The following is an 18,637-nucleotide window of genomic DNA, read 5'->3' on the forward strand; positions in this document are numbered from 1 at the left end:
TCCCCCCTTTCTCCCTTACTAATACCCTTCTCCTATGGTCCTACCTCTCTTGAGCTCCTTCTTTCCTTTTATCCCCTAGGTTCCTTGTATACCCTTCCCTCCCCATTCCCTTAAACTAACCCAATTTTTATGTTTATCTTGGGAGTTATCAACTCTTACCTAATTGAACTTAAAGTTCACTCAAGGGGAGGAAACTCATGCGTGGTACTGAACATAGCCAAATACACATGGCTGGAGAGGCCGTAGATCTTAGAGAAGTGTAAGACAAATGTAATTTCTTACTATGTGCAAAATGTGGATTCTCATATTTATAGACAAGTATCTGAGTCACCATTCATCAAAAGAAGCCTCTTTTGCAACAAATGGTGATTATTACAGAGTTCTACAACTGGTCACACACAGAGATTATCTGTAAATTGCCTACATCCACAATGCAACCTCTGTACCTAAGGCTCACAGAGCATAGTGGAACCAGGGGTAGATAGACTAGTAATACGTCTCTCAACTCTCTCAATGAAGCTCCCTCATGCAACAGAGGACAATGAATACAAAATGATGGTAGAGAATAAGTGTCTACCAAGTATGGATCCTTGGACAGGACTCGTATATTGAACTCCACACACCCAGGGCTTAAGGACCATTGTGAAAGAGGGGTCTGAAAGCTTGTAAGAGCCAGGGAGGGGTGAATAATCATATGGAAATAGAGTCCTACAGACTCCTGGGACCTCGTTCATATGAACCTACAGCAATGGTGTCAACATGCACAAGACCCATGCAAACTCAAGCAGACAAAAACCCAGCACAGAACTATGGAAATGGGCAGCAGGCCCCAACCTTGCCTGAAGAACTATTGGCAGCTGATTACTACTGGGTGAGGAAGAGCTGATCTTCTTAAAGGGAGGGACTCAGAAAAGGCTGACTAGACCTCAGTGGGTAAACCTGTACTGAGGGACATCTGGGGACACTAACTTGACTCTGTAGGCCTTAACACAAATGGCAGAATGCATGAAATCCAGTGTGTGTGGGGGACTATGCGAGATTCTCAGTGGGGAAGGGAGTAGAAAAATGATTAAGCTGTTCTATATGGAATATACACAAAAATCAATAAAAACATTACCATTGAAATCTACCCAATGACTTTATAGACATACACAGGTGCCAAGGATCCAAGTGCAGCCGATTATAACTAGTAATAATCAGATACATACAGATTAGAGATGCGTGTGCCAACGTCCTAAAGTTCAACGTCCTAAAATGAAATGGAGATCTTTTTTAAAGGTTAAAAACTCATTCAATTTTATGTCTTACAGGGCTTATACTGAGTTCAATATTGTATAACTGTATTAATTCAACTGTGAACCTAGAAACTTACAGCCACTTGTGAAAGAGATGTACTCTTGCTCTGGAGTGTTACTGAATATTAAAGCTGTAGTGAAATGCTTCTTCTAATCATGTAGTTATTAAAAGTTTTTTAAAAATGAGTTTTTCTGTATGAAACAGTATATTTTAAAATAAAATGGAGATCTTTTTAAAATCTCAATTTTATGTTTTATAAGGTTTATACTGAGTTCAATATTGTATAACTATATTCAACTATGAACCTAAAAATTTATAGCCAATGTTGAAAGAGATGCATCTTTGCTCTGGAAATTGTTATTGAATATGTTAATGCTGTAATAAAATGCTTCTTCTAAAAAAAAAAAAAAAGGAGAATGCAGGGCTGAAGGGGTAGCTCAGTAAATGAAGTCCTTACTGCCCGAGCATAAGGACCTGAGTTTGGACACACCCATGTATAAAAAGCTGGGTGTGGCAGCATGAACCTGTTATCTCAGAGCTGAGAATTAGACACCATAGGATCCCTGGGATTTGCTGGTGAACTAGTCTAGCCAGTGGGTGAGCTCCAGGTTCAGTGAGAGATTCTGTCTCAAAAAAATATCATGGAGAATGATGAGAAAGACATCCACCATAGACATCTGTGGGTTGGTGCACACACATACACCCTACACATACTACCCATCCACGCACATGCCAACACATACAAAAAATAAGATAACATAAGATGGGAATGCAAGCTACTGAAACATCTTTATTTATTAGCCTATTCTTTTATTATCAGTCCAGATACAAAATTTCAGAAGAAAGAGATGAAATAGAATGTGGGAAGACAGAGAGACATACACACACATAGACACACACACATAGACATACACACACATAGACATACACACACATAGACATACACACACATAGATATACACACATAGACACACACACATAGACATACACACATAGACATACACACACATAGACACACATAGACATACACACATAGACATGCACACACACATAGACACACATAGACATACACACATAGACATACACACACGTAGACATACACACATAGACATACACACACATAGACATACACACATAGACATACACACATAGACATATACACATAGACATACACACACATAGACATGCACACACACATAGACATACACACATAGACATACACACACATAGACATACACACATAGACATATACACATATAGACATATACACATAGACATACACACACATAGACATACACACACATAGACATACACACACAATTAAATACACACATAGACATACGCATATACACACACAAATAAAAATAAAATCAGTCTTTAATAAAGGACATACACACACATAGACATACACACACATAGACATACACACACATAGACATACACACATAGACATACACACACATAGACATACACACATAGACATACACACACATAGACATACACAAAAACACATAGTCTGGTGAGGAGGAAACTTCTTGAGACCTTTTCCAGATCAGAACACAAGATGTTCTAATTGAGAGGTGACAGTCCTGCATTTTTGTGGCATGAACACATTATTTTCTCAGCCTTAGCCTGGTGAAGGAGTTGATGACATTGATTTTGCTCAGTTTTTATTTGGGTGGATTCATAATGGCATTCTATAGAGGGCAGGGTGTATACCTGGGCAGACTGTCTCAGTCACTTAATGACGCCTGCCGTGACTTAGTGGTGAGAACTCTTGCTTTCTGTTTGCTAACCCTAATCCAGTGTGTTAAAAGAAATCGATACCTATCTTAGAACCAACATAAATACACACACACACATACACACACACACAGAGTCTCCTTTCTAAAACTCTTCCCTTATTTGCAGCAGAAGATAAATTCATTTTGGTTAAGTACAGAATGTTCTGTTGTGCTTTGTTAGGTATTTACAGTAACACACACTTGCTGCCAATTATTTGATATATTTCTGTTTCGTGAGGATATTTTATTATATAACAGCAACTTAGACATATGAGACCTGCTTAGTATGTTATGCATTTCTAGCCTGACTGACTGATCCTCTCTGTTGGGACACTGCAACTAGATGAAATTGATAGGCAGCTTAGACTGACAGCTCATTGATGTGAGGAAGAAGTCCAGGACTGACCAGAGTTTGCTTTAGGCAGGTGGACGTTAATGAAGGAAAAGTACTTTAAAAGGGTGCCACTCTAAGAAGGGCACAGGACAGTGTTGATTATAACCAGAACTCTGCTCTGTGTTCTTCAGAGCTGGAGTGCTGAGTGCCGGGCTGCTCCGGCTTGCTGGAACCCTCCCTAGACTGGGTGAGGAAGTACTGTCTGGCAGGTTTTTCCGAAAGTACAGCTGGCATTGAAGAAACTCAGGCTATCTGGGGTTTCATTGTGGCCCTGTTTGCCAGGACTGTAAAATCTTGTGCTGGGAGTTTCTGTCTTTAGTGGTAGGCGTGACTACATCTAGACAGTTCTGAGAACCCAACCTGCATTCAATGAATATACACTGACTTGATTTACCAGTGAGAACATCATGAAAGAGACTTCCCTATTTGTGGTTTTACATTCTTGGTAGAATAAAAATAAAGTAGAAAATTGTTCACAGGTTTTATATTTATAACAATGTTCAGCTTCAAATAGCAAATTGGATTTATTCCTCTGATTTCTTATCAGACATTTGGCAGTCTCCAAAGTACCTGTGTCCAGGTCCTGTACATATAATGGTGAACGCAGGAGAAGGGGTCTCCTTGTCCTCTTGACCTAGCTATGAGTTTAAAAAGTAAATGAAAGTATGAAATAGTTAGCTGTGATCTCAGCAGAAGAGTGAAGAATAGATGAATGTCTATTGAAGTCATAAATCAAGGGTGCTTAACCCAGTACAGACCAGTCAGGGAAAGCTTCCTGAAGAATATGAAATTTAATCTGAGACTTGGAGGATGAGCAATTCATTGAGCAAAGGGAAGAGCACCAGGGAACAAGGACAGGAAAGGAATGGTTCCTAGGTCATTTCACAGGGCACTGTGGACTAGCAATCTGCAGTCTGGACCAGGACTAGCTCCCATTGTTGGCTGCGACCCTCTCATGACCTTTCCTAGCCCAGCATGGAATTGTCCTCACATACTGCCATGGCTTGTTTCCTGGGAAGGTCCTCACAGTATTGATTGTGTAACTTCCTTTTGAAATGATTCGGCAGCTGGCCTGCTTGGAAAGGAACATTTCTTTTTAGTCTCAGCTGTTTTTCTTCCTGGATGTCTGACTTGAGGACCAGCCCGTAATATCAGGTAGACAAGACGAGCTGTCATAGGAGAGCCAAAGCAGCAGGTGTACTGGTTTGAACACCACCTTTGGACGCCACAAGGCTCTGTCTCTGGGTTCACACAGAGGCTCAGCTGCATAGAATTTTTACTTGTGCTCATTTAGTCTTGGTTTTCTTAACTTTCAAATGGGTATGGTAGCCATCTCCTGAAACAAACAGGAACACTGAATGACATGAGATGACATGGGAGGCATGTAGCAGTGGTTTGGCACAGTGCTTATAAAGGATTTGTTCCTTCACATCCACTGAAGCATGCTGCTCTGTGCCAGACACATAGAAGGACATTCTGTAAAGCAAAGCTTTGTACAGACTTTCCAAGAGCTGTCCTCTGACATACCAGCCTTTACCAGTTGAACTTTAAGAAGCCTGTCTGTTGGTAATGGGATTTGGGCCCTTGCTATATCACATTCACGGGTCTGTTCTACCTTCTCTACAAGGGCAAAAAACTAAAGTGCAGGCCCCGGGCCTACAAGAAGCAACTGCCTCACTTTTGGCTTTGTGGCACATCTTAGCATACCAACCTCTATGGTTCTAGGTAGTGTTAGAGGACAGCTTACAGAACAGGAGGAAGCTCCACATCAAACTTTCTTCCAACAGCTTTAGTTATATCCTCTTGAAGTCCTGCCTACTGAGAATTTGAGCTTGTGTCCTTGGTCCTTTGCTAAGGAGCTCACCTGGGAGGGTTGCAATCTTTGAAAGCACAGGGGTGATGATGGTAAGCTTACAGCCTCGTGGACAAGCTAAGGTTTCTAGTTAGGAGGGTGTTACTAGGAGGCCTTTTTGGCTCATCTGCTGTCTTTCAAAATGTAGACTCTCAGCAAGGTTAGAATGTTAGTGTGGGAAGGAGTTGTACAGTGTGGTTGGTTGTGAAACATAATCTTTCTGGTGGTACTTGTGAGGAGGAAAGAATGAACATATTGTTCCAGAGGGAAGAAATTTCATAGAGCCAAAGTACAAATTTCCATTTAAAGTTGTCTGCCAGATTGCCTCATAAACTCATTCCCATTTCATTCAGGGAACAAAGTGCTTTCACTTTGGCTCCAAATTTGATTTGAATCATGAGCCTTCTTGGCTACTGACTCTTGCCTCCTGCTTCAGAAATATTTTCTTGGTCTTTTTGTAGCTCAGCTTGATTAGCAAAGTATGCAAATTTGTCAGGTAACTAATAGATCATTTAATATTGAAATTTTCAAACTGTGTTTTTATTTTGCTAATGTCAAAATAATGGGTAGATGGCTGGTTTATATTGTATTAAGCTAAGTAGTATGAACAGATATTTCATAAGTACCTTGTTTGGCAAATATTTTACAGTAATAAATGAAACGTTCATCAGGAAAAACCAAATTATTGTTGTTGTTGCTTATGTAGTTAGTTGCATTCCTTCAGACTGTTAACAGCTTAAATTCAAGAAACTATAAGAGGTATCCGCCTGTTCGATATTTATATTCTAGACTTACGTGATGATAGTCTATGAATGCTTTTATCTGTTTTCTTTGAACATTTATCTTAAAATTTGCAGTAAAACTATTGGATTCAAATAAATGGTAAATATTTTGCATTTGTGTGAACTCTATCTAAAAATTAGCTAGTCCTGACTGGTGCCTAGAGGTCCAGTGCCCCTGAAGTCTCATGGATGTGTGTTTCTGCTGTCCGTTAGACATCACGCAGAAGAAAGGCTTCCCTCCTGTTCCTTCCTCCTGCTAAAGCCCCGTCTCTGCTAATGGTTTATTGACTCGCCCGCTGTGCAGGTGGAACCCTTACCTAGAAACCCCAGCATCTTTTCTGAGTTTCTCAATTCTATTTTATCTCCTAATTATCACCTTATCTATACCCCCCCTTACTTCCTTCTGCCAGTCTATATTGTCCCATGTCTAGCTGGCCTACTTGCCTTCTGTCTTGCTACCCCCACCCCCACCCCGTTCCATTTCTCTCTGATTGATGACTTTACTGACTTCCGACCTCCAGTACTTCTGGGGGAATCATACAGAAAAACCTTTGCAGTCTAGCTGTCATCTGCTCCGCAGGCTTCTTTCTCTGCCCACTCCTCCTGCAGCTTTCACCTCAGCCTCGCTGAACTCCCCATTTCCCGAAGCCTGTGTGCACCACAGGCTTCACTCTCCTCTACTTCCGCTGGGCCACCCTGTCCCCATAATGACTTTGTGACACAACTCATGGTCTCCTCATTCATGCCTACTTTGCGGCTAGTCACTGTGCCATCCTGAGTTTCAGTGGATGCCAGTGAAAGCATTGGGTCCCCAGGTTATCCCTTCTGTCCTATTTAGCTACAAAGTCTGGGCTTCCCCAAGGCCTATGCCCTTTCATGCTGGATGGTGTGCTAGAACAGCTCACAGAGTATAGAAAGGCATCTTACTATCACGAGCTCGGGACACAACTTCAGGGATTGCCAAATGAGCCATTATGGTAGGTGCCACAGATCCTCCATGCCCTCTCCAGGCCTGCATTGCCCAGCACCTCAGTGTGCTTAGCCCTTTCTGAAGAAACCCATTGTCTAGGGGTTTTTGTGAAGATGTCCTTATATAGGCGTGATAGATCGTAAGCCCTTGGTGAGAAAACCTAAACTCCAGCCCTCTTCCATCCTTGGAAGAGAGGAAGGAGGGGCTAAAAATTCCAACTCTCTAAAGGCAGCTTGGCTTTCTGGTTATCAGTCTGCATCCTGAAGCGACTTAGGGACCCTCAGCTTCCAGATACCTCTTGAACATACAAAAGACACTTACTGGTATGGAGATCCCAAGGGCCTAAGATCTATTTTCAAAACGCCAAGGATGTAAACCAAATATTTATTCTACAGCCTCTGCTATAGATACTTTATTGTAATCCCCACTGTGTTTCCCATCCACCACTACTGTGATTGTCCATAGAAGAATGATCACTTACTCAGCTGTCATCTAGTGAGCCAAGTTTTCCTTGGCATCTAACCCAGATCTTCTGTATTTGTTCTTAGAATCACAAGATCATGTCTTGATATGTATACTCCTACTATTGAAATGTAGTCTCCACATCTGTTGCCCAAAGATTTGAAGGCAGCATTTCAAACAGATAGTAATATTCACTCCCTGTGGCTAAAGGTCCATTAACAGTGATTGGATAACCAATGGTTATATACATGTGCATAGTATGTGTATGTGTGTGTGTATGTGTGTTTGAGGGGGGGAATGTACACATAACTAAACACAGCAACCCCTAATTGATGTCCATCTGTCTCTTATCCACAAAATCTGATTGGTCCTAAATTGCAGTGTTAATAAACTATGAACACGTTTAAACACCATTCATAACAATATATTTAATATAACATTTTTGTTTTGTGAGGGGTTGTGAAACATTTATCTCATGTTTGGTTTGTCAGCATTCCTTGAGTACTTGCTCATGTGCATTTCTTTTGTCTAGTTTTGAGTCAGGTCTTACCACGTTTCAGAGGCTGACCTGGAACTTGCTTTGTAGCCTAAGCTATACCTGCACTTTTTATTTTCCTGTCTCAACCTCCAAAGTGCTGGGATCACAAGTGTGCCACCTTACTTGTGTATTTTTCACTACAATAAAATAAATGAGCACGAACCCTCATCTTTCTGTCAGAGGCATTCTTAAGAAATGGTAAAATCTGCCAGGCATAGTGGTGCAGCCCTTTAATCCCAGTATTCAAGAGGCAGAGGCAGGCCGATCTCTGTGAGACTGAGGCCGTCCTGGTCTACATAGTGAGTTCCAAGACAGCTACAGGGAGACCATGTCTCAAAAATCCAGGGGAAAAGGGGGGCTGGAGAAATGACTCAGCAGTTAAGAGCACTGGCTGCTCTTTCAGAGGACTCAGGTTTGGTGCCCAGCACCCACATGGCCACTAATAACTGTCCATAATTCTAGTTCCAGGGGATCCAATGTCCTCATCTGACCTTCACGGGCATTGTACAGCATGCGTACACTTACATACATGCAGGCAATACACTCAGATACACGGTACAAAATAATAAATATATATTTTCTTAAATCTAGAAAAAAATAGTAAATCTGTTTATTTTAAAAATATACCCAAAGGCAGAGAAATGCCCAGGATTCTTGGCGTTTTAAGATAAAGACTTAAAACAGTAATGCATCAGTATGAGAGATTAAAATTTATATGAAATTGTCAGGATTTTTTTAAGGAGGGATAAGGTGTTTTGTTTTGCTTTTGTTTTGCCTGTTTGTGAATTTGTACTCTGTAGTTACTTTTGAATCCTGTAGAAAAGCATTACATCAGGACAATTGTCTATTACAGTTTATGTAATACGTGTAAATGCTTTTCTTTCTTTCCCAGATTCTTTACAGAGTTGGAAGCAAGACATCAGAATAATATCTTCATAGATGATATAAGTGACATTGTGGAAAAGCACACAGCATCCACATTTGATCCCTATGTGAAATACTGCACCAATGAAGTCTACCAACAAAGAACACTACAGAAATTGTTGTAAGCCATTGAATGCTGCTTTTGATAGTCTAACCTTTTAATTAGAGCTCATTGACTGAAATCAGTTAATCTCTTAAGTCATAGATATGCCTCTTAGTGGACTGTTTCCCACTCGAGACATATGTAAGGGGATTACTTTCAGGGCGAGGATGTTTGAGTCTGTGGAGAATTTCCTCTCTAAAGCATTTATAAAATGAATGTTTGTTGAGACTGTTGTCTTTTTTACCCCTTTCTTTCTCTGAGTTATCCCAAAGCATGAGCCATCATCACTCTCCCTCCCACCTTTCCAAACAAATAACTGGCCATTAAGTGGTTTGCCTAAGACTAAGAATGGGTTCTTAAGTGGGCAAAGCTAGACACTAGGATCCAGGGTTTTCCTGAGTATTCTACCCTCTCTGGTCAGCTGTTTACAGGAATTGGAGGATCCTTCCTCTCAGCTCCTGGGTAGATAGGGCCGAACTGCAGTGGGAGGTTTAAAAGAAAGGGAAAGATATTCTCGAATATTTTAATTATGCCACAAAGAGAAGTCAAGTTTCCCCTTCCGTACTTTTCCTTCTTTCCTTTTTAGACTGTGGAGAGTTTTGATGTGAGATACATGCCTGCCTCCACCTGTGAATGAATCACACAACTGTGCAGAAGTTTATATATGATTCTATTTTTTTTTATTGGTCTTTTTGAGACAGGGTTTCCCTGTAGCCCCAGCTAGCCTGGAACTCACTACGTAGACCAGGCTGGCCTCGAACTCACAGAGATCTGCCTGCCTCTGCCTCCCAAGTGCTGGGATTAAAGGCTTATACGGTTCTATTTTTAGAGGCCCCACTCACCATAAGTAGCTGTTTTACACTGTAGTTGTCCACTGTGAACCCAGTTTGCTGCTTCCTGGCTATTGTTAGCACCCACCGCTTCTGGGAATTGGTGACATTTGTGACCACAGCATGAAGCCTCTGGTCACTTCAGGCTAGGTGTGAAATCTCTGAGGGGGTTTAGGGGATGAGAATGAAGTGGCAGGAGAATAGGGACTGAAGAGGGAAACATCAGGACTAATATATGTAAGAAATCAGTTGGCAAAGGCGGATTGGAAGCCCTTCCCTACCTGGGATTCATGGAACAAACAGAGCATGCTCAGGCAGAGGAAGCCTGGCAGCCCTTCCCCATCGCCTCTTCTTGGAGTAAAGGGAACATGAATGAGAAAAGCCTGTGAAATACAAATCTGAGAGTGGCAAGTGTTAGGCAGATGCTCTATAAAGGACAGTGCCCTAGAGGCCCAACACTTTATGGGCTCTTTCCCACTAGTCCACTCCCACCCTGGGTGTAGTTCTTGCCCTGGGACGCAAGAGCCTAGAATTGGGTACCCTCTAAACTCAGATGCTTGGCTCAGCACTTCTGCCCACTCCCTCTGGCCTCCTGCTCTTCCTCTTCCTCCCTCCCTCCCTCTCTCTCTGTTTCTCTCTCGCCCACATTTTGTTATTCAGCTATTCTGCTTGCCAACCTCCACTTTCTTCCTCTTCTCTGTCCCTGCTCCAGGCAGCTGCCAAGATTTACAGCTTGTCTGGCCTGTGGTTTTTCTCTCAAACTCGGATGAAATTGTCCTAGAACTTACGTCTGAGTCCATTTTTAAATTTCTTCATTAATGAGACTGGAAATCCAAAGGAGATCAGTTTTCCCAGTAACAATGACCGTTCCCAGTATGGGAGGACGAGCTGGTGCTACTGCCTCTCCTTCCCATCTCTTCCCAGGCCCTGCATCTCCTTCCCATCTCACACCAGGCTCTGCGTAGGCAAGATGGAAAACCCCCAGCTGCCAGCTCCAGATGAGGCTTTTCATGCAAAGGGTTTGCCTCCACTTTGGGAATTTCAGCCTAGTTAAGTCTGTCGTGACTGATGCCTGGTCGCATCTCCTTCCCATCTTCATCCCAGGCCCCGCATCTCCTTCCCATCTCTTCCCAGGCCCCGCGTCTCCTTTCCATCCTCATCCCGGCTCTGCGTAGGCAAGATGGAAAACCCCCAGCTGCCAGCTCCAGATGAGGCTTTTCATGCAAAGGGTTTGCCTCCACTTTGGGAATTTCAGCCTAGTTAAGTCTGTCGTGACTGATGCCTGGTGCTTTGCAGAGTATTTAGCTGCATCCTTGGCTTCTCTCCACTTGATGTCAAAAATAATCTCCAGCCTTTACAGAAGATCCCTGAAAGGCAAAATCACAGCTCTCACTTTCTTTCACCCTGCACACGCTGTCCTAACCTCTGATGGAGGGACAGAGGTTACTCTGTAACTGAACATACAAGTTCATGTTTGAAAGCAAAGCCTTGGATTAGAGCTAACTTTGGTTTATATTGTTCTTGTATATTTAAGAATCATTAGTAATATATGAATTTATCACAGCATGTGATCATACATTTTTACTTGCTTCTTAACTTAAAAGGAAATATTTTGAATTTCCTTTTTGCTTTGCTTTCCCACAGAGCCACCAATCCCTCTTTTAAGGAAGTCTTGTCACGGATTGAGTCCCACGAAGACTGTAGGAACTTACCCATGATCTCTTTTCTCATTCTCCCCATGCAGAGAGTGACCCGCCTTCCCCTGCTGATGGATGTAAGACATGACTTCGTAGCTTTGTCCTCTGTGGATACCAGTCCTGCTATAAATCTGATTAACTAAATCACTGTAATTCTACTTAAATTTTTGCATATCTCTTTTATAAAATCCCCTAAATGAGAAGACGTTGTTTAGTTGGAAACTTTGTTTGGTGTCTCTGGACTTTATCTTTAATTTAGACTTGTGTGGTCACTTTGATGAAGCTTTATTACATTGCTCACTTTTTTGAAATGGAAAAATATTGGCATCTTGAGGTCAAGAGGCTTGGATTCTGTTTTCGGTTGTACCACTAAGCATGAGATCTTAGGCAAGTCACTTTGTTTAAGCCTAAGTTTCCCCAAGTTAAGCCTAAGTTCTCCAAGGGATTCCTAAGATCCCTTCTGTCTTAAATGTCTCAAGATGTGCTCGACCCAATTTCCCTTGGAAATGTGATTCTTTTCAGCAGGACAAGGTGTAAACTAATCTCTACCATGCATCACATAAAGTGGGTTAGAAAGCCCAGCATCCCTTTGGTATTAGATAACAGTCATGAGGAAAACAAGAGTTTGACTTTGAGTAATGACAAAGCTCATGTGAGGAAAGGGAGCAGAAACCATGTGGCCTATGACAGGGCCTGCCTGGCCAGTGGGCAAAGAGTGTCTTTTGATCTAATTAGGATAGACTGTCACAGATGTACTTTAAAAAATGGGTCATTACATTGGCATAGTATCAGTTTTTAGGTATTTGAGTTTAACAGACCAAAACACAGAATAAGAATGTGTTAGAAATACATGATCGAGTAAAGTTGCAAAATAGATTCCATTTTCTATAGTCTACTATAAATTTCAAGAGAGATATTCCCAAACAACAGTGAAGTGTGTGATTATGTTACTTTTTTTAACTCCATCCTAATTGTGCAACAGCTTTCCCAGTTACTTCAGAATTCTAATTCACGGCACCTTCCCTGTTCCTCAGTTTGCTGTACTTACCTGCCACATCATGTATTTAGGAAGTTGTTTTTCTGTACTACTATGGTACCATTGGTTAATGATGGGGACACATTCTGTGAGATCACCTTAGGAGACCACTGTCTTCTATGCAGTCCATCATTGGCCCCAATTGGGAAACTTGATGTTTTGAAAAACTGAGTTCAATTTTTTTAGGTCAGTATGTCTAAGAATAGAATGTATTAATAATTAGGCTATCAAAACAAAAGTTTTGAGATAATCAGTTTAAAAGACTGGGTCTTCAATTTCTAACACATCAGGCTGTGCAGTGTTGGATGTTTTGTCGTGATTGCACAAGCTCTTCGTGCTTTCTGTCACTGCTTTGTTTGAGATTCTGAGTGAAATGTAGTCTTCTCACAAAATTAATATGTGCACACAAGTTCACATAAAATGTTATCGTATAGATTCCAGTGAAGGAGGCTGCTCTCAGTGACATGGTCCAGGATTTTTCCTTCTGTGTTCGTTAAGTGGGTGATGAAATTGATTTTCAAGTCATCAGCACAGTTTTTTTAAAATAATTTATTGAGAATTTCATACATGTATCTAAAGTGTTTTGATCAAACCCATGCCCACTCCCTCGCTTCCAACTCCTCCCATATCTCCCCGTCACTTTTTTCTGATAACTTCATGTACTCTACAGCTCAGTTTTTAAAAAAGCAAAATAGAATAGAATATGAAGTGTTTGGTGTGCGCAAGGTTTATAATGTGGTTAAATATTATTTCTAAAACCCTTGCTTAATTTATGTGCAGATATGTACAGGTTGCAGTATATTTCTTATAGTGGGTCAAAATTTGAAAAATAAGAATTATTTCATTAGTACACATAGAATGTACTCTGTGCTTCTCACTTATAGTAATTTCACTGCCCTACTTTCAGACTTACAGACTTGACACTCATTTGTAGTTAAGACACTGGTGACCTGCTTGTTACCAACCACATTCTGCCTCTTTTTGGTGATAGTTGCTCTTATCTATTCCCCATATGTGAAATCCAAAGCAGAATCAAATATGTTTTAAATACTGTCTCTTTAATTTACTCCATTTTGGAACTTTACTTAAACTTGTTAATGGAGGATGAACATTTTAACACAATTAAAATGGTTCCCTGAGCTTTCAGAATTATATGTACAAACTAAGTGTCCCAAGTCTAAACATGAAATGTATTTGTATTATTACACACCTTATACACATAGTCTGAAGACAATTTATATTTGTACATGATAATTCTATGTGTAAAACAGCTTTTTGGTGTGTTTTCCATTTGTGGTATAATTTATATTAATAATAATAATAATAATTATTATTATTATTATATTTTAGTCTTTTGAGACAGGTCTCCTTGTAGCCCCAGCAGGCCTAGAACTCACCACATAGACTAGGCTGAGCTCAGTGTCACAGAAATCTTCCTGCCTCTGCCTCCCAAGTCCTGGTATTAAAGGCATGCACCACCACACCCGACTGGTGGTGTGATTTTGACAGTCAAAAAGTTTTGAATTTTGGAAGGTTTAGGATTTCAGATTTTTGTATTTCAGATATTCGCATTTCAGCTTATGTTGAATTGATCATCAAAGTAATTCGTATTTATTGAGGGTTGACTATATGCCAGACACTTAGATAAGATCTTTGGATGAATTACTGTTTCACCCTTGAAACAGGGCTGGGTAGGTAGGAACACTGGATTCACGTGGGCAAGGCCCAGGTTGGCTCCCTGGCACAGGAAATAAAATATGATTAAATAACAAATCCTTGTAGTAACCTTTCGTTACACTTGTCATTTCTGCAGTTTTATAGAAGAGGGAAACGAGGCTTATATGGGGCCAAGCACTAAATACGTAGCATAGAGCAGATCCAAGATTTGCCAACAGACCTACTGACCTCTGAGGTCTGCCCTGTCATTTACCATTCCCTGGATTCGTTTGAAGCTAATGTAGTTAAGGATTATTTTCTAGTTTTGTTAATTGGATTTTAATATCACCCTCATTTGTAATGTGTTAAATGATGTTTTGTGTATGAGCAAATGGTTGAACATTAATTTTATTTTACTTAGTATGATAAACCAATTGATTTTTCTTGTTTTACTTCATCATAGACTATCTGTCAGAAAACACCCAAGGACTCTCCAAAGTACGAAGTCTGTAAAAGGGCCTTAAAGGAAGTCGGCAAGGTAACTGTTTACCATGGTAACAATCAAACATGTACAAAGCTTGGAAGTCTGCCTGTGCTTGCTGCTCCAGATCGAGATTCACACAATCTAAGCAGCACTCATCAGCGGCTGGGAAACCAGTAAAGCTCGCTGTGCTCATGTAAAATCAGCATGTTTGCTGTTTTCACACAGTTTCTATGTTAAGGACCTATAAATATCTCATTTTTCCCTGATGTGTGAGTAGGTGCTTATTCATTTTCTCCTTTATTAAGTATTTATTGAGTATCAACTACTATGTCAGGAATAATGCCAGCCTCGGAATATTTGGTGATAAAGCCAGCATGATTATTGAATTACAGTATGTACAGTATAGAGAGAAAGGCATTAAATAGAGCACAGTAAAGGGTGTAGAGTGGTATCAGAGGGGAGTACAGAGTGATGTGTCAGCTCTCTACAGCAAGAATAGCTGTTAGCTGTGAGCCAGGACGTGGAGAGAGTGTCTAGGTATGTTGAGACCCAAATGCAAATGTTGGAGGATTGAAGAACCCAGAGACAGAGAGTGAATATGAATGAATGAATGAATGAATGAATGAGTGAGTGAAATACGAACTAGGGAGCCTGCTATATATGTTAAGGAGTTGGAGACCATATCCTAAGATGATGTTGAGGCTATAAATTCATATGTTATGGAGATAACCATGGAGCTGGGGCCAGCTTATAAATGAATAGGCAAAAGATGAGTGGCCTCTGATAGGAAGGTGGAGAGAAATTGTGTGTGTATTTGTGTGTGTGTGTGTGTGTGTGTGTGTGTGTGTGTAAATAATTTAGAACTAGGCAAGTTATTTACACATTTAAGGATAGTAGTCAAGGAAACAGGACCTCTGATTGGACAACTGGGTAGGTTCATTTATCTATCACTGTGGGAGAATAAAATTCATTCTGGATATGTTCATGTAAATCCTATAGAATATATATTCTGTTCTCATAAAAAGTTAAGACCCCAGAGGAAAGATACCAATTGGAGACATAGATTTGGGAATCACCAATTTATAGGTGACATTTGAGGTTAGGAATGGGGAAGGAATTATCTAGGATGAGGGTACAGATTGTGAAGCACATATGCCCATGGTACAGTCCTGGGGACACCAGTATTTATAGGCTTGTTTGGGGAAAGGGAAAATAAATGTGGGAAATGGCGGCCTAGCTCACCAACGCCTCTGGAAGACAAAGAGAGATATGAATGAGGTGTTCACTGGGTTCACCATCAGCTACCTTATGTCCTTGGGTGACATAAAAACCAGATAGTATGCTGATGAATGAGTGGGGAAGTCGTGAGATCTAGATAACTAATAAAGTGTATTTATGTACCTATGAATGTTATCATTATACAGAAATATCCCAGCATTGTACATATCAAAACTTTCAGCTATAGTTTGAGGTAATTAGAAAGGAATTTGTCTTAGTTTCTTTTCCTGTTGCTGTAATAAAATATTCTGGCAAAAGCCACTTAAGGGAGAAAGGGCTTATTTGGCTCACAGTTCCAAGTTACATCATTGCAGAGAAGTCAGGATGGCAGGAACCTGAAGCAGCTGGTCACCTTACTTGGAGTCAAGAGCAGAGAGCAGTGAATTCAGGCATGCACTAGTGCTTAGCTCACTTTCCCCACTCTAATACAGTCTTGGTACTCTGCCCAGGGTAATGGTGACACCCACAGTGGACGGGTCCTCCCACATCACTCAACATAATTAAGATTCCTTCTCACAGACATTCTCAGAGGCCATGTGATTTTAGATTCTTTCAAGTTAACAGTTAACACCACCTATCACAGCAGAATAAGACTTCTCTGTTTCATTCTTCAGCACTGCTCTATAAGCATGTATTCAGTGTGTAGGCACGTGTATCTCAAAAGTAAATAAAGGGGTGGATGAGATGGCTGAGCAGGTAGAAACACTTGCCACACAAGCCTGACATCCAAGTTCCACCCCAGAACTCATGGGGAAAGAAGCAAACCGACTCCCAAAACATGCTTCCTTGTGGGCACAGTGATCCTACTAGGTAGAACTGTGGGTTCTTTAACTATCAGAACAGAAGCACTGGAGCTTCCCAAGTGCTAATGATTTCCCAAGAGAGATCTGAAATTGAAAGTGAAGTTTCTCTCCAGACCTCTTAACCCTTCCTTATTCTGTGTTCCCAGTTGGTCCGTCTGTGCAATGAAGGAGCCCGGAAGATGGAAAGGACTGAGTTGATGTATACAATTAACTCCCAGCTGGAATTTAAGATTAAGGTAGCACCTATGTTTACTACTTCTATTTAATTCTTATCTAAATAAAGAGAGTCGAGGCTAACAAAGTAAATAGGAATTAGCTTTTACAAGAAGGGTCATGAATTCAAGGGAGGCTGGTAGAGGGCTCAGCAGAGGCCTAGGAAATTCTCTCTAGACCATGAAGGGTATCAGCTAAGAAGCATTATCCCTGTCCCCAGGAAAACACCAACTCTCCTTGGAGACAAGGAGAGTTAAAATAGTAAAACTTTATAGTTGATAGGAAGATTCCTCAGATAATCAGAAGGTCTGGCAAAACAATGGTATCCCATGGGTTGGACCAGGTGTTCATCCAAATAAGGATGCTACTTTTGTTTTTGTAGAAAAGATTGCTAATGGATGACTTTTTTGAAACTTGTTTCTTTCACATAACTTTTCCTGAAACGTGCCGCCTGTGGCTGCTTGTCTGATCTGCTCACGAGCAGAGGTCAGGATGAATAGACAAGCAGAAAATGACAATTAATGGTAAAGCTGGTCACGGCCAGTTCTTTGTTGGGGTTCTTAGTGGATATGCTTGCCACTGTGATTCAATTTTGGTATAAAACACATAAAATTTAATTAGGCAATTTAAAGCGGCCCCATATTTTCCTAGCAAAATGTTCCTAACTTACGCTGCAGATTCATCGTAATGAGAACTTCTCTGTATTCTGCAGAAAGCTCCTTCTCTGCCATGTTACAGAGTTTGAGAACCATTGATAAGATACAGCCACACCCTTGTATTGTATAAATGGAGAAAACAAAGCACAGATGGTAACTGTCCACACAGTTACTCAACTAGTGGTAATGAAATTTAGGACTAGGGTGAAATCGGGCCTAGGGTTCCAGGTGTTCTGACATGCAAGTGGATGCAAACTCTTCCACTGTGATACCCTGGCTGTAATCATTTAGATGCAGAAAAATCATTCATGAAAATAGAAGTGATGGGCTAATTTAAACCATTTAGAAATATCATTTAGCATAACATAGGACCTTATAACTCTTGGTTATAAAAGTTATTGTTCATTTTAAGGATGAGAGGATTAGAAGTTCAATGCGGTTGAATGATTTGTTCAAGAATATGCACACAATCATATTTTTCATGAAGATGGTTTTAACTTGCAAGAAAGGCCTTTTATTATAATTTCAGAAGTCAGAAAAGGGAAAAATGCTGATTTCATTATGTGAAAACCTTTCTCTACACAAGAACAAATGAAGATCATTTTTAAAAAAGCCAAAGAGCAAACGCCATGTTTATATGGAGTAAATATCCTTATTTTATAAAATCAAAGTTATAAGGAAAAGAGTTTAAAAAAACACTGAAAGTACAAATTAAAAAGCTGCTACCAGAAAAGGAAATATAAGTGACTATTACATTTAAAAATAAAAATGAAGGGGACTAGAGAGACGGCTCAGCAGTCAAGAACACTGGTTGTTCTTGCAGAAGACCCGGGCTCGAATCCCAGCACCCACATGGCAGCAACTGTCCATAACTCCAGT

General features: G+C 40.6%; 1 protein-coding gene across 2 annotated transcripts in view; it reads left to right on the top strand.

The window, feature by feature from the left end:
• The window catches only part of Arhgef26 (Rho guanine nucleotide exchange factor 26), a 120,271-nt gene that overhangs the window by 63,532 nt on the left and 38,102 nt on the right, over positions 1–18,637 (top strand). For both annotated transcript variants that reach the window (XM_029567159.1, XM_008840630.2), the window contains exons 6-9: positions 8,971–9,123; positions 11,580–11,709; positions 14,788–14,862; positions 17,036–17,125. In XM_029567159.1, coding sequence (XP_029423019.1) covers positions 8,971–9,123; positions 11,580–11,709; positions 14,788–14,862; positions 17,036–17,125 — 448 coding nt within the window. The remainder of the gene's footprint in view (positions 1–8,970; positions 9,124–11,579; positions 11,710–14,787; positions 14,863–17,035; positions 17,126–18,637) is intronic.

Source organism: Nannospalax galili, unplaced genomic scaffold, assembly GCF_000622305.1.
Source record: "Nannospalax galili isolate Female #2095 unplaced genomic scaffold, S.galili_v1.0 scaffold59, whole genome shotgun sequence".
NCBI classification, from domain to species: domain Eukaryota; kingdom Metazoa; phylum Chordata; class Mammalia; order Rodentia; family Spalacidae; genus Nannospalax; species Nannospalax galili.